This window comes from Chiloscyllium plagiosum, unplaced genomic scaffold (assembly GCF_037043375.1).
Source record: "Chiloscyllium plagiosum isolate Xiang-an unplaced genomic scaffold, Cpla_swu_hap1 HiC_scaffold_45, whole genome shotgun sequence".
Lineage (NCBI taxonomy): Eukaryota > Metazoa > Chordata > Chondrichthyes > Orectolobiformes > Hemiscylliidae > Chiloscyllium > Chiloscyllium plagiosum.
Genome location: NW_028270183.1, coordinates 14,191,240 through 14,206,786, shown reverse-complemented (window position 1 = coordinate 14,206,786; position 15,547 = coordinate 14,191,240). Strand labels below are relative to the sequence as shown.

Genomic DNA, 15,547 nt, shown 5'->3' with positions numbered 1-15,547 from the left:
GAAGGAGAAAGAGAGAGACGGAGAAGAGAGAGAGAGATGGAGAGAGAGAGAGAGAGAGACGGAGAGGGAGAGAGAGACGGAGAGGGAGAGAGGGACGGAGAGGGAGAGAGGGACGGAGAGGGAGAGAGGGACGGAGAGGGAGAGAGGGACGGAGAGGGAGAGAGGGACGGAGAGGGAGAGAGAAGGAGAAAGAGAGAGACGGAGAAGAGAGAGAGAGACGGAGAGAGAGAGAGAGACGGAGAGAGAGAGAGGGACGGAGAGAGAGAGAGGGACGGAGAGAGAGAGAGAAGGAGAAAGAGAGAGAAGGAGAAAGAGAGAGAAGGAGAAAGAGAGAGAAGGAGAAAGAGAGAGAAGGAGAAAGAGAGAGAAGGAGAAAGAGAGAGAAGGAGAAAGAGAGAGACGGAGAAAGAGAGAGACGGAGAAGAGAGAGACGGAGAAGAGAGAGACGGAGAAGAGAGAGACGGAGAAGAGAGAGACGGAGAAGAGAGAGACGGAGAAGAGAGAGAGATGGAGAAGAGAGAGAGAGAGTGAAAAGAGACACAGGGACAGTGTTTTTTCCCCTTTATTCCTACATAGGATGTAGTGAACTGGCAAAGTCAGCATGTGGTTTACTAGGACTACCTCAGCGTGAGGTTAAGCACTAAGTACGTTGCGGTCAGTCCGGGGCCACTGACATGGAGAGAGAATTGATAAGTTTTTATTTTAAATGAAGCAGAACATTTTCAAACGGTGACCTGGCACATAGATTGTAAGATTATGATGCAGTAAATAGTGATTAATTGGTTCCACTGATTGGTGAGCTGGTAAGAACAGGGCAAAAAAAAAATCTAATCGGCAGAAGAAGAATTAATGGGGAAGCAGGAATAAAGATCTTAATGTGGACGAAGGTTAGAATGAGAAATACACTGCTATAAAATAGCAACACAGACACTATATTCTTTTCATTGTCCATTATTGCTGGGTCTCTTGCTGAGATATTTGTATCATCGATAGTCACAGGTGAAGTGCTGGAAGACTGGAGGTTGACTAAAGTGGTGCCACTGTTTAAGAAGGGTGGTAAGGACAAGCCAGGGAACTATAGACCAGCGAGCCTGACATTGGTGGTGGGCAAGTTGTTGGAGGAAATCCGGAGGGACAGGATGTACATGTATTTGGAAAGGACAGGACTGATTAGGGATAGTCAACATGGCTTTGTGTGGGAAATCATGTCTCACAAACTTGACTGAGTTTTTTGAGGAAGTAACAAAGAGGATTGATGAGGGCAGAGCAGTAGATGTTATCTATATGGACTTCAGTAAGGCGTTCGACAAGGTTCCCCTTGGGAGACTGATTAGCAAGGTTAGATCTCACGGAATATAGGGAGAACTAGCCATTTGGATACAGAACTGGCTCAAAGGTAGAAGACAGAGGGTGGTGGTGGAGGGTTGTTTTTCAGACTGGAGGCCTGTGACCAGTGGAGTGTCACAAGGATCGGTGCTGGGTCCACTACTTTTTGCCATTTACATAAATAATTTGGATGCGAGCATGAGAGGTACAGTTAGTAAGTTTGCAGATGACACCAAAATTGGAGATGTAGTGGACAGCGGAGAGGGTTACCTCTGATTGCAACAGGATCTGGACCAAATGGGCCAATGGGCTGAGAAGTGGCAGATGGAGTTTAATTCAGATAAATGCGAGGTGCTGCATTTTGGGAAAGCAAATCTTAGCAGGACTTATACACTTAATGGTAAGGTCCTAGGGAGTGTTGCTGAACAAAGAGACCTTGGAGTGCAGGTTCATAGGATAGTGAAGAGGGAGTTTGGTATGCTTTCTTTTATTGGTCGGAATATTGAGTACAGGAGTTGGGAGGTCATGTTGTACAGAACATTGGTTTGGCCACTGTTGGAATATTGCGTGCAATTCAGGTCTCTTTCCTATTGGAAAGATGTTGCGAAACTTGAGAGGGTTCAGAAAAGATTTACAGGGATGTTGCCAGGGTTGGAGGATTTGAGCTATTGGGAGAGGCTGAACAGGATGGGGTTATTTTCCCTGCAGCGTCAGAGGCTGAGAGTTGACCTTATAGAGGTTTACAAAATTATGAGGGGCATGGATAGGGTAAATAGGCAAAGTCTTTTCCCTGGGGTGGGGGGAGTCCAGAACTAGAGGGCATAGGGTTAGGGTGAGAGGGAAAGATAAAAAAGAGACCTATGTGACAACTTTTTCACACAGAGGGTGGTACGTGTATGGAATGAGCTGCCAGAGGAAGTGGTGGAGGCTGGTACAATTGCAACATTTAAGAGGCATTTGGATGGGTATATGAATAGGAAGGGTTTGGAGGGATATGGGCCGGGTGCTGGCAGGTGGGACTAGATTGGGTTGGGATATCTGGTCGGCATGGACGGGTTGGACCGAAGGGTCTGTTTCCATGCTGTACATCTCTATGACTCTAAATACAGCTCGAAAAGCAAGCAAGATAAAAGAAGGTACATTTTGAAGAAAAACACATCAGCGCTAACCTAGTTGAGTCAAACAGGCTGTTTCTATAATATTCTCCGAATAAAATAAGAGCAAAGTGGAATTCCCATCAAGTTGAGCAAAATGAAAATACTATCACCTTGACAGACTGATGTTGCGTGGGGTCACAGTTTCCCCAACTTTCCTTCAAAGTGTCAAATACTTAAAGTCGCTCTGCTTTATAAATGGTTGAAAAGCAAGAACTGTCAGGGAAACCTCAAGGAGACTCAAGTGAATCCAATGACATCAAACATTAGTAATCTAGGGGGTCTCATTGCTCACCAAACAGAATGAGATCGTTTCAGCAAGGACTGGACTGATTAACCACACTGAAGATGACAGGTGCTTTCTCCAGGCACTTACATTTCACATTACATCAGACACCCCAAGTTTAAAAAAACTCCTAGGACAGATTGAATCCATTTTTCCAGAGAAGAAAAAGCCCAAGGGTTGACCTGATAAGGTTATGAAGAGGTTTGAAAGAGTAGACTTAGGAAAGATACAGGGAAGCAAAAACAAAACTAGAGGCCATAAACATTGATGTTAAAATGTTAAACTTTGAATGCATTAGTGACTACCTTAAAGACTACTGAAGCACTACTCCACAATGCCAGAGATCTGAAAATAAAAACAGAAAATGCTGGAAATCTTCAGCAGGTTGGACAAGAGCCGTATTATAAGTTATTTTATCTATTTATGTTACATACTTTATGCTTTTTTTCCAAGGGATGGGGGAGTCTCTGGCAAGATCAGCATTTGTTGCTGAGCTGTTACTGCACTTGAACCAAGTGGTTTGCGAGAAAGATGATTATTGTCAACCACGTTGCTGCAGATCTGGAGTCACACATAAGCCAGACTGGATAAGACAGCAGATTCCTTTCCAAATTATGAACCGAACAGGTTTTTACAACAATCAACGATAGATTCAGGACTACTGTTGATTACCAGATTAATGAAGTGCTGTGGTACAAATTGATCCCGTGCCCCAGAACATTAGCCTGAACCTCTGGCTTGCTTGTTCAGGATCATTGCAATGGATCTCTCCAATGATCACGGACCTGAACTATTAATTTCTCCCTCACCACAGAAGTTGTTCAGACCTGTTCAGCATTTCCAGCATTTTTTGTATTGATTTATTCACAGAGTAGTTCCAATTCACAACCTAGTTGGAACTAGCAAACGGAAACTGTAATGGTGGAGTACAACATTGAATCCTATAAAGGGGACAAGATAGAAAGGAATAGAAGGGTATCTTCATGTGTCTGATGACTTAGGATAGGAGGTATTTTGTCCAGTATATAAACACTAGTATGGACAGGGGGGGACAAATGGCTTTTTTTCTGGGCTGGAATTTCTACGTAATACTCTTGAAGAGATTCCCAGGCAGTTCAACTAAGTGCGTAATTTTCATTTTACCGTTCAGAGTCAATACTCTTAAATCCAGAATTTAAGCTACACTGGAACTGGGTTAGTCAACTTGCATCAGCCTCTACAATAACCTGGTGCATAAATAACCCTTCAAATGTAGCATTCAGTGCCACTACAGTCACTAACGAAACAAATATTATATGCAAAAAAAAAAGATTAAAGTGAGTACAAAATTATGTTTGTTTATATCAAATTTTCTGGTGAGAATATTAGAGCCCAGCATTGTATCATCTTGAGCAGAATTTCCTGGTAAATGTTGAGCCCATACCTTCTCAAAATGACCACTTCGAATGTAGTAGTCAGCTAAAGAACACCAGAGCTTCCCTAGTTGGTCAGTGAAACGAGTCAGACCTCCCCGGATAATGGCTCCAACATTCAGGGACTTCACTTTGTCTGGGTTTGTAGAAATGAGATGGCAAAGCTCATGCCATAGCTGTGGAAATACAAGACTCTTTGTTAAAAAAAACAAAATGCAGGCCTTCATCGTCTGCACCTCAAAGATTTTGCTTCCTTCCACACTCATCACTGCATTCTTTATAGGTAAAGTCGCCACAGTCCCATAGGGTTGCTCTCTCATTAGACAGGGACACAAGATTGGTGCTGGTTTAATCTGACAGTCTCCACATCTCAGGTGAGGGGAGAGGTTGAGAAGGCAGGACTTTCATGGTAACCCCAGCTGGGATGGGAATTGAACCCACAATGTTGGCACCACTTTGCATCACAAACCAGCCATCCATTTAACTGGGCTAACTAATTGCAGCTTGTTTCACCCTCTGACTGGGTGGCAAGTTGGCACAATGAAGAGAGCAATGAATGGAGAGAGTGGGTGGAGGAGCAGTTATTTACGAGGACCTAGTCTGAAATGAATTGCTTTCCTCCATTTCTCAACCTCCAATTCCAAAAAGCAGGCTGGGCTTTCCCAATCAGAATCACTTGCCAAAGAAACATGGCTGGTTCCCTCTGAAATTTGGCATTCTTCCATCTGTCCTGATGGATGCAAGATGAAAAGCATCAACAACATGTATCTTTTATTTCCAACCCCATCCCCAAGTTCTACATTATCAAGCGACCAGATCCATTATAACATACTAGACTTGATTGCTCACTGTTTCTGCCTACACAAAGATAATCAGCTAGACCGAAAAAGGGGCTTACTTGGTAGTTTGATTTCCCCTCTTTTGAGACAAAGGATTCATCGTTGACGATGCCAGCGAGCCGGACTGCAGCCTCATCGAGCCGATCTATAGAGCGGAGGTACACGATGTACTCCTCAGCATTCTCAGGGGACAGCTGTAAATATTGGAAGACTTTGAGTAATGTGAAGGAACATTGTTCATTCAGAAATCAGTTGGTCGAGGAGCAGTGGGGAAACATTGCAATTTCTCACTGACTGGCACACAAGCCTCCAAGGGATGAAATTTCTTGTGTCAGTTCACAATGATTTATCTTTCATCATAAGACTACAGCTGTTGGTTCTAGACTCTCCCACTAAGGAAACAGAGAACTTATTAGGCTGGAAGCTTAAGTATTTTGCATGTTTTTAAAAAATATTCATCTAAATGTCAGCGAATGAAAGCCCCATTCTCCTCACTCACTTAAATATCCACTGCAGATGCACCAAGGCAAAAGGTACTCTAACCAGATTGCCTGGCGGCTCCTCTAACAACACCTGCAGCAACCTGAAGGACAAAGCAACAAGTCCAAGGCAATACCATCCCCTTCAGGTTCTGAGATCCATATTCTAACTTGGAACTGTATTGTGATTCCTTTATTGTTACACATCTGGACAGTTCTCTCTCAAATAGCACGATGGTAGTAGCACCTTCAACACTTGGACTGCAGAGGTTCAAGAAGGCACATCACAAGATCAACGATGGTCAATAATTGTGGCCTTGCCGGTGTTGCCGACATTCCTTAACTATTAACAACTAAGCGACCTTCCACAGACTGCTTTAACCAGTGGTTCAGAGGACCAGCTAGGAAATGATCAACTGCTCCAATCAAGCTCTGAATATACAAGCTACAATTACTCATACCTTCAGGTAGCGCCTATAGACTCTGATTGCAGTCTCCGGCAAGGGAAACAAACGAACAAACTTCAGGTACATAGGCCAGATGCGATAATGTTGAGTGACAGGGAGGGCACGGAGAGCCCTATCGAAGGTTCGACGAGTTCTCGTTACCTTACACTGATCGACCAGGAACTGACAGTAGTCCAGCCAAATGCGTGGCATCTGCAAGGTCAAGGGGAAGACCATTGTCCAGTACTGCAGAGGACTGGGGTAATGCAACATTACCACCATGCAACCTTACCCACCAAGTTAAAACAAGCCAATACGTACCTTATGCATGAAGACCAGGGCTCGCTCATGGCAGTTGTTAACCTCCTCAAATGCAGGGTCTGTGATACATTTTCCCTTCACCTGTTTCCGCCTCTGTTTCAGGTAATTGTACCACAATTTGTAACTGGGAAAGAATTAGAAGCAGACTTAATATACAAGACCCAATCACAGTACGCAAAATCCCTTGGAAAATTCCAAGAAAAATCTGCAGGCTCTACTTCTCCCAACTTTATCCCTTTTGTCCTGCAAGTGCTTTCATTGGACTTGTGGAGTCTGACAGCCCTCTGGTGTATTTTATTTAATACCTTTGTTAATGATTTGGGGCTAGGAGTTACAAGCACAACTGTGAAATCTGCTGAAAGAAACAATGCTCATCAAGTGGGCAGATCTCAAACAGGATAAGCTAAGGAAGGATTTGGACATACTTGTGAATTCAGAATATGGGTAATAAGTGTAACACAATGCAATTCAATAGTAAAGCCAACTAGAAAAGGGATGCCCCACTTTGTGTGGGGGAAGGTTTCTACCTGTCTAAAACCAGGAGTCATAAATATAAAACAATCATTCATCAATCTATTGATTCATTCAGGAGAAACTCCAGTAACAAAAGACTGAGGAGAATATGGAACTCACTCTCTCAGATAAGAGCTCAGGTGAACAGAACCAATATCTTTAGAGAGAAGCTGGATAAGAGAATAAATGATACATTGATCAGGTTCTGATGGGGAAGGAGATTTATACCCAGCCGCAGAAATACCACCATTGACTTGACAGACCAAACAGTCTTGCTTCTGTGCTTTCACGTTACACACAACCTCTTGTAGTCTAAAATTGACATTTTGTTTATTTCTGATGTGCCCCATAGTTAGTATTTGGTCTGGTACATCATTAAAGTGCTTCACTAGTGAGCTGACTATACACCGCTGAAGTAAATACTCCAAGTACACAAAGCCTGTTGATTCTAACTATGTTTAAACCAGTGATACCGAGGATTATTAGAAACACCAGCAAATGACATGTCCCAAGGGAAAATCCTTTTCCATAAACCGACTGTGTGACGGACACAGACAAGACACAAAACTTTGATCTGTGCTTGATCTTTTGAACAAGCCAGTTGCTTCCATCAGTTGTTGATCTCAAAAGCCTCAATGCCCCTACTAAAACTTGTTGCGCCCACAAAGAAACAATACCTGCCAGGAAGTTCTTTGAGTGCTCGCTCATAGATCATATTCACCACATGTTTGGGTGCAGACTGTTTGAACTCTATGTAGCGGATCCAACATTTAACAGAGTAAGGATTGCGAATTATCTCCTCTTCATATGGCAGATCATCTTCTTCCTGTCAAAGAGATTCAGACAAGTGAACAAACGAAGGGGATGCAAGAAAGTTTCAGACCCTTGGAGAAAGACTGTTGCACTGACAACATGCAAAATATTGCTTTTGTCAACACAAACAGCAACTTGGTAAAGCAAAACTTATCTGTGATTATCAAATTATCTATTACAAAAGGTTCCTTCAAAACTGTTCTTTCCAACATACTTCTGAAAAAACTAAAAGATGATTAGATTAGATTCCCTACAGTGTGGAAACAGGTCCTTCGGCCCAACAAGTCCATGCCGACCCTCCGAACAGCAACCCACACAGACTCATTTATCCTACACCTAACACTATGGGCAATTTAGCACGGCCAATTCACCTAACCTGCGCATCTTTGGGCTGTGGGAGAACTTTGGTACTTAGTGATTAATTTGGAATTATACAATTAACTTACTCAGCAACTTGTGGTTGGCTTGGTGCACCTGTAAAAGCCAGGTCCAAGCTGTAATCAAACGGCATAGCAAGAATGTACAATCCTCACACTCCAAATCTATTTTTGAGAACACGAACAGCAATTTTACAGGCATTTGGCAAGGGATGGGCGAAGACACTTGTGTGCTGGGGCTGCCCTGTTTTGTACCATGATTTGGAGATGCCGGTGTTGCACTGGGGTGTACAAAGTTAAAAATCACACAACACCAGGTTATAAAAGGAGCATCGCTCTGAAAGCTAGTGCTTCCAATTAAACCTGTTGGACTATAACCTGGTGTTGTGTGATTTTTAACTCTGTTTTGTACCGTGTTTAACAACACAATGAGGTAGCTAACTGGTCTCAAACTTATTGTTTTCAGTAATTAGTTTCTAAGATGTTCATATCTAGTATCAGTCATTATTAAATAGGCAAAAGTGAGGACTGCAGATGCTAGAGATCAGAGTCAAGATTAACGTGGTGCTGGAAAAGCACAGCAGGTCAGGCAGCATCCGAGGAGCAGGAAAGTCGACGTTTCGGGCAAAAGCCCTTCATCAGGAACGAAGCCTCGCTCCTGATGAAGGACTTATGCCCGAAACCTCGATTTTCCTGCTCCTCGGATGCTACCTGACCCGCTGTGCTTTTCCAGCGCCACTCTAATCTAATCATTATTAAATAGGCAAGTCACATCACAGAATCAGAAGTTTGGAGGCCAACTTTCAGCATTCAGTGCAGACATTGTTTTGTTTTTGAGAAGTGTCTTCTTGAAGCTAGGTAGTGCAATGTAAAGAACTGAAGGGTAAACTATAGACAAGAATCATCTGTTACCACCTTGTCAGTCCCAAAGTGCTTGCCATCAAATGCATTAATTTTTGAAGCTACTGTTCACTGCAGCTTATGATTTCAGCACAAATTATATTTTAAAAATGAACAATGTAGGACGTACAGTTCCTGAAGGGGAGAAAGGGGGCTATAAACCCAAGAAGCTGTCAATGCCCTGGGAGACTGACTAGAAAATCGAGACCGAGGCTTTAGCTGAGGCCTACCCGCAAAGACCGGCTCAGCCGGCGGGGAATGTGAGACTGGGAGCCATCACCCCGGAGTGGTTTGGTTCACTTACAAAAATAACATCGTGCTTCTGCATGGAGCCGTTCATTTTTGCCCCCGCGGCCGCAGCCAACACCGAGGCTTACGTCGATTTTCCTGCTCCTCGGATGCTGCCTGACCTGCTTTGCTTTCCCCAGCACCACTCTAATCGAGACCGAGGCTTCGCCAGCGAACCGGACTGGACTGGGCCCGAGGCGCCCACCCTTCCGCCACTCCGATTGGTGGGCAGGCCGTGAAACGTCACGGAGTCCCCGCCCACCGCAGCCGTTGGTTGGGTAAAGCTATAGATGGACAGGCGGATAGACCAATAGACTTCGGGTCTCGCTGCCTTCGCTTGGTTAATGCCTTTGGAAGCTGATTGGACACGGTGCAGGCCCTTTCTGATTGGGTCGTTTCCCCCACGTGGGAACTAGCTGTCCTGATAAAAGGCTGATGGTGGGCAAGTGGGATAGTCCTGGTCTTGGCATGCACCTTGAGTTGTGGTTCAGACCCAATACACAAGAAAGGGAAGCACTCAAAACAAATGATTGTTATCTTAGTTATCTTACCAGACAAAGGATGTTTGACATTTAAGAGACAAGCTTTTTCCTGGGGTGAAGGATTCAATAACGAGAGGTCATGCTTTCAGTGTGAGAGATGGAAAGTTTAAGGGGGATACACGTGGCGAATACTTCACACAGAGGGTGGTGGGTGTTTGGAACGCGTTGCCAGCAGAGGTAGTAGAGGCTGGCACGGTGGATTCATTTAAGATGCGTCTGGGCAGATGCACGAGTAGGTGGGGAGTAGAGGGGTACAGATGCTTAGGAATTGACCGACGGGTTTAGACAGTACATTTGAATCGGCTCAGGCTTGGAGGACCGAAGGGCCTGTTCCTGGGCTGTAAATTTTCTTTGTTCTAAACTGAAGAAGACGACATTGAGAAAGCGAACGTACTGCTTGCAGATACTGACACTTATCAACATGTGGCGATACACCTGACCCCACAATTAGAGAACCGGATCACAGCCCTACTCAAAAACCTTCAGATAGCTGGAGAATTAAACATGATAGATTTCCAAAAAAATGAAATCAGACAGATCCAATGCACCACGCTTCTACGGATTACCCATAATTCCCAAAACCTGAACCCTCCCCCGCCAGATCCATAGTCTCGCTACCCAGAACACCACCGTACAGATTGTTCAAGAAGCTACACCAAAGACTAAAACACTTAGTAGAAGATACACTCCACTCCATTGACTCCACCCAAGAATTCCTGAAGACCGTCAAAGACACCAAGGTAGGAGAGGATGAAATAACGATCTCCTTTGATGTAACAGCCCTGTTCACATCCATCAATATCAACCTAGCCAAGGAAACACTGACTACACTATTAAAAGAACCAAAGACACAGACAGCAAACACCGCCAACTTCATCAGCAAAGACAACATCGTCATGCTGGTGGACCTATGTCTTACCACCCAGTCCACTTTCAATTACATAACCTACAGACAAACCAATGGAACACCTGTGGGATCTCTGACAGCAGGGTTCTTAGCAGAGGCAGTCATGCAAAGACTCGAACAAACAGCTGTACCAACCATCCAACCCAAACTTTGGGTCTGCTATGTGAATGACACCTTTGTCATTACTAAACGAAACAATTACAAGAAACCTTCAGGACCATCAATAATATCCTTACTGGCATAAAATTCACTAAAGAAGAGGAAAACAACAACAAACTGCCATTCCTAGCTGTCTCAGTAGAGCAAACAGCCAATGGGGAACTTCAAACCAGTGTCTACAGGAAAACAACATATACGGACCAAATATTGAACTATAGAAGCAATCATCCCAACAAACACAAACGAAGCTGCATTAGAATATTATTTCAATGAGTCACCACACACCGCAATGCAGAGGAACTACGCAGAGCAGAGGAAAATCACTTATACAACGTATTCAAAAAGAATGGGTACCCAATGAACACAGTCCGCCGATTTCTCAGCAACAAACCCAAACAAGCAGACAAAACACATCCAGAAACCTTAGCCACTCTCCCCTACATCAAAGGCATTTTGGAAATGACTGCCAGACTACTCAGACCTCTTGGTGTCATGGTAGCCCACAAACCCTCCAACACTAAAACAGCAGCTAACGAACTTGAAAGACCCTATACAGCCAACAAGCAAAACTAATGTCATTTACAAAATACCTTGCAAGAACTGTAACAAACACTACTTTGGACAAACTACCAGAAAACTAGCCACCAGGATACATGAACATCAATTAGCCACAAAACGACATGACCCTCTCTCACTAGTATCCTTACATACAGATGAGGAAGGACACCATTTCGACTGGGACAACACATCCATTCTAGGACAAGCCAATCAGAGACACGCACAAGAATTCCTAGAAGCATGGCATTCCAATCGAAACTGTATCAACAACTCATCGACTTGGACCCCATTTACCACCCTCTGAGAAAAGGAACAGGAAATGACATCACCAACCCAAGGAAACCTGAACACATAAAGAGAAAATGGGTTACTAACACCAGCGCTTCCCCGGAGACTCACTGATGATGTTACCTCATATGGTGTCGAAACGTTTGAAAAATGAACCTTCCAGCTCAGCGAGCAAACTTACATCCACAGGTTCATAGTTCCTTGAAAGTGGTGTCACATCTGGTCAGGAGGTGTTTGGTATGCTTACCTTCACTGGTCAGAGCATTGAGTATAGGAGTTGGGATGTCATGTTGCAGCTGTACAAGACATTGGTGAGACCACTTTTGGAATACTACATACAATTCTGGTCACCCTTCTATGGGAAGGATGTTAAACTAGAAAGGGGGCAGAAAAAATTTACAAGCATGCTGCTGGACTGGAGTGTTGAGTTGTAAGGAGAAGCTGGGGGATAGGGTGAAAACACTTTCTAAGGTAGGGGAGACCAAAACAAGATGTAGCTTTAAGTTGAGATAGGAAAGATTTAATAGGGACCTGAGGGGCAACATTTAGACAATAGACAATAGGTGCAGGAGTAGGCCATTCTGCCCTTCGAGCCTGCACCACCATTCAATATGATCATGGCTGATCATCCTTAATCAGTATTTCATGCAGAGGTTGGCACATGTATGGAATGAGCTGCCAGAGGAAGTGGTAGAGGTGGGTACAAAAACAACATATAAAAGACAGAAGTTACATGACATTAGGTTATAGTCTGACAGGGTAAAAACAAGGACTGCAGATGCTGGAAACCAGATTCTAGATTAGACTGGTGCTGGAAAAGCACAGCAGTTCAGGCAGCATCCAAGGAGCAGGAAAATCGATGTTTCGGGCAAAGGCCCTTCATCAGCAGTGCTCTGAAAACTTGTGATTTTAAATAAACCTGTCGGACTATAACCTGATGTTGTGTGACTTCTGACTTTGTCCTTCTCAGTCCAATACCAGCGCTTCCACATCACATATGAAAGACATTTAGATAGGTACATGGATAAGAAAGGTATAGAGAAACATGGACCAAATGCAAGCAAATAGGACGAGTTAAGTTTGGAATTCTTGGTCAACATAGACAAGTTGGGCCGAAGGGTCTGTTTTCGTGCTGAACAATGCGACAACTCTCCATACAATACAGCAACTGTCTTGGAATGGTATGGTCCACCATTTCAATTACATGTCCAAATTACAGTGCATTGGGTTTTCAGGAGCATTGTCTCGATATTTGTTGATTTCAAGGTTTCTAATCTGGTCTTGCTAGTGAATGTCAAGGAATGAGTGAAGAATGATATTAATACTGAATGGTGCCTGTTGCTAGTTTCAACAACCCTCTGTTATTTGTAAAAATGAATGCTTTCCTCCCAATACAAAGAACTCCATTTCATTCTCCCAGTTCCTCTGCCTCCGCTGCATCTGCTCAGACAAGGAGACATTTCACTCCCAACTATCCCAAATGTCCACCTACTTTGAACAACGTGCTTTCACCCTCTTTTGTCATCCAGACAGCCCTCCATCACACCTCCTCCTCCATTCCCCGCTTCGCTTCACTAAACCCTCCCACTCTAAACACAATAAAGACAGCATCCCCCCCCATCCTCACCTACCACCCAAGTAGTCTCAGCATCGAACGTATCTATCATCCTTAAACAATTCCACCAACTCCAGTTAGATACCTCCCCTCTCTGCCTTTCACAAGGATCATTCCCTCCACCAATCCTTGGTTCGCGCCACTCTCCCCACCAACCCCACCCCCCAACCCCCAGATACCTTCCCCTGCAACCATAAAAGATGCAAAACCTGCCGGTACACCATTTCCCTCACCTCCATCCAGGGCCCCAAACAGTCGGTCCAGGTGAGATAGAGGTTCACCTGCCTCTCCTCCAACCCAGTTTACTGTATCCAGTGCTCCCGATGTGGTCTTCTCTACATCAGTGAGACCAAATGTAAACTGAGGGCACATTTCGTCAAGCATCACAGCCAGGCCTGCAGGGGCCGACCTGACCTCCCAGTCACCGTCCTTCCCAATCCCTTTCTGACATGACCATCCTCGGCCTGCTCCATTGCCACAGCAAATCAGACCACAAATTGAAGGAACAACACCTCATCTTCCGCCTGGGCAGTTTACAGCCTGGAGGACTCAATATTGAGTTCTCCAATTTCAAATAACCTTCCTTCCCATCCCCCCACTCCCTATCCAGCCCCTCACCCTCCCTTCCATTCCGCTGACTGACTCCTCCTTCCAGCTCCCAACCGGATTCCTTCCTCCCATTGACCAACCAGGTGTCACCCTCTACCTGTGTTCACCTATCATTACCTCACTACCCTGCCCATCACCCCCTTTATCTGCGGCACCCCTTGCACCCACCCTGAGTCCTGAAGAAGGGTTACACCCGACATGTTAACTTCTCCACCTCCTGATGCTGCCTGGCTTGCTGTGTTCTCCCAACCTCCTACATTTCGTCTGAATGAGCCAAAAGCTGGGATATTATACAAATGACTATTTAAATATTTTAGAATAATATGTATGTATATATTCTATATTAACCAATTCATTTTAGCTCCGTTCCAAATTTTCTCTATCAGTATTACGAAAGTTATTTTGCAAAAGGTTTGGTGTTGGTATACATGAAGTATCAAGTGACATAAATTGTCTCAGTGTTGTATATTTTTTGTTGATGCGTTTTTCCTCGCTGTCATTTAGAATGTATTTTGACAGGCTTTCACCAAGTAGCAACTATATCAACTTGCATTTGTGTGGTGCCTTTCATGTGATGCAACATCCTCCTGTGTGTTTTACAGGAGCATTAGAAAGCAAAGCGTAACTCTGGACATGAGAGGAGATATTGAGGCAGGTGACCAAAAGCTTGGTCAATTGGCTACCATGGAATATCATAAAGGAGGTAAGTGGGATGGGGAGGTGAGGAAGTATAGCAAGGGAACTTCAGGACTCTGGACTCTGACTACATTCCTCTTCAACAGTTCTCGATCGTAATGAAAGATTGTGTCAAGTATTTAAAAAAATACCATTCTCCAGCAGAATAAGTAACTTTGAGGTTGTGTGGGACAGGTGATCTAATTGAAACATACAGAATACTGAATAGTCTGGATGGAGTAGATGTTGGGAAGAGGCTTCCATTGGTAGGAGAGACTAGGACCCGAAGGCACAGCCTTAGAGTAAAGGGAAGACCTTTTAGAATGGAGATAAGGAGAAATTTCTTCAGCCAGAGAGTGAATCTATGGAATTCATTGCCACAGAAGGATGTGGAGGTCAGGTCATTGGGTATATTTAAGACGGAGATAGATAGGTTTTGAGTACCAAGAGGATCAAGGGTTACTGGGAGAGAAAGTGAGAGAATGGGGTTGAGAAACTTATCAACCATGATTGAATGGGTGGAGCAGAATCAATGGGCTGAATGGCCTAATTTCTGCACCTGTGTCTTATGGTTGTGTGAGGTTAGACTCTGGCACTTGATGACTGCGCAAAAATTGAAAACTATTAAACAGAAAAATACAGGGGATGCTGGAAATCAGAAACACCAGCAGAAATTGCTGAAGCAACTCAACAGGTCTGACAACATCTGTGGAGAGAAAGCGGAGTCAATGTTTCGGGTCCAGTGACACTTCTTCAGAACCTGGACCCGAAATATTCACTCTGTTTCTCTCTCCACATATGCCTCCAGAGCAGCTGAGATTTTCCAAGAATTTCTGTCTTTGTTTTATGATTACTGTCTGACATTCTGTTGTCTGCTAGCTTATGGCTTTGTCAAAATGACTTTATAATGGAGTGTAAGTACAGAACAGTATTTCTTTGCACTGAAGGGTCCTGCATATTGAAATTCCCTATGGCTAAAAATACATTTGAATATACCTTGAACAGAAAAGCTGTGAACAAAAATCATTCGTAGGTCAAAC

At 44.0% G+C, this 15,547-nt stretch overlaps 1 protein-coding gene across 1 annotated transcript in view; it reads right to left on the bottom strand.

Annotated features, from left to right (window-relative positions):
• Positions 1-9,348, bottom strand: part of xab2 (XPA binding protein 2) — a 47,360-nt gene extending 38,012 nt beyond the window's left edge. Inside the window, exons 1-6 of the mRNA XM_043694846.2 lie at positions 9,171-9,348; positions 7,454-7,602; positions 6,264-6,387; positions 5,958-6,155; positions 5,077-5,211; positions 4,190-4,354 (exon numbers count right to left, since the gene is read on the bottom strand). Of these exons, the coding sequence (XP_043550781.2) occupies positions 4,190-4,354; positions 5,077-5,211; positions 5,958-6,155; positions 6,264-6,387; positions 7,454-7,602; positions 9,171-9,206 (807 nt within the window). The 5' untranslated portion in view covers positions 9,207-9,348. The remainder of the gene's footprint in view (positions 1-4,189; positions 4,355-5,076; positions 5,212-5,957; positions 6,156-6,263; positions 6,388-7,453; positions 7,603-9,170) is intronic.
• Positions 9,349-15,547: the final 6,199 nt, after the last annotated feature.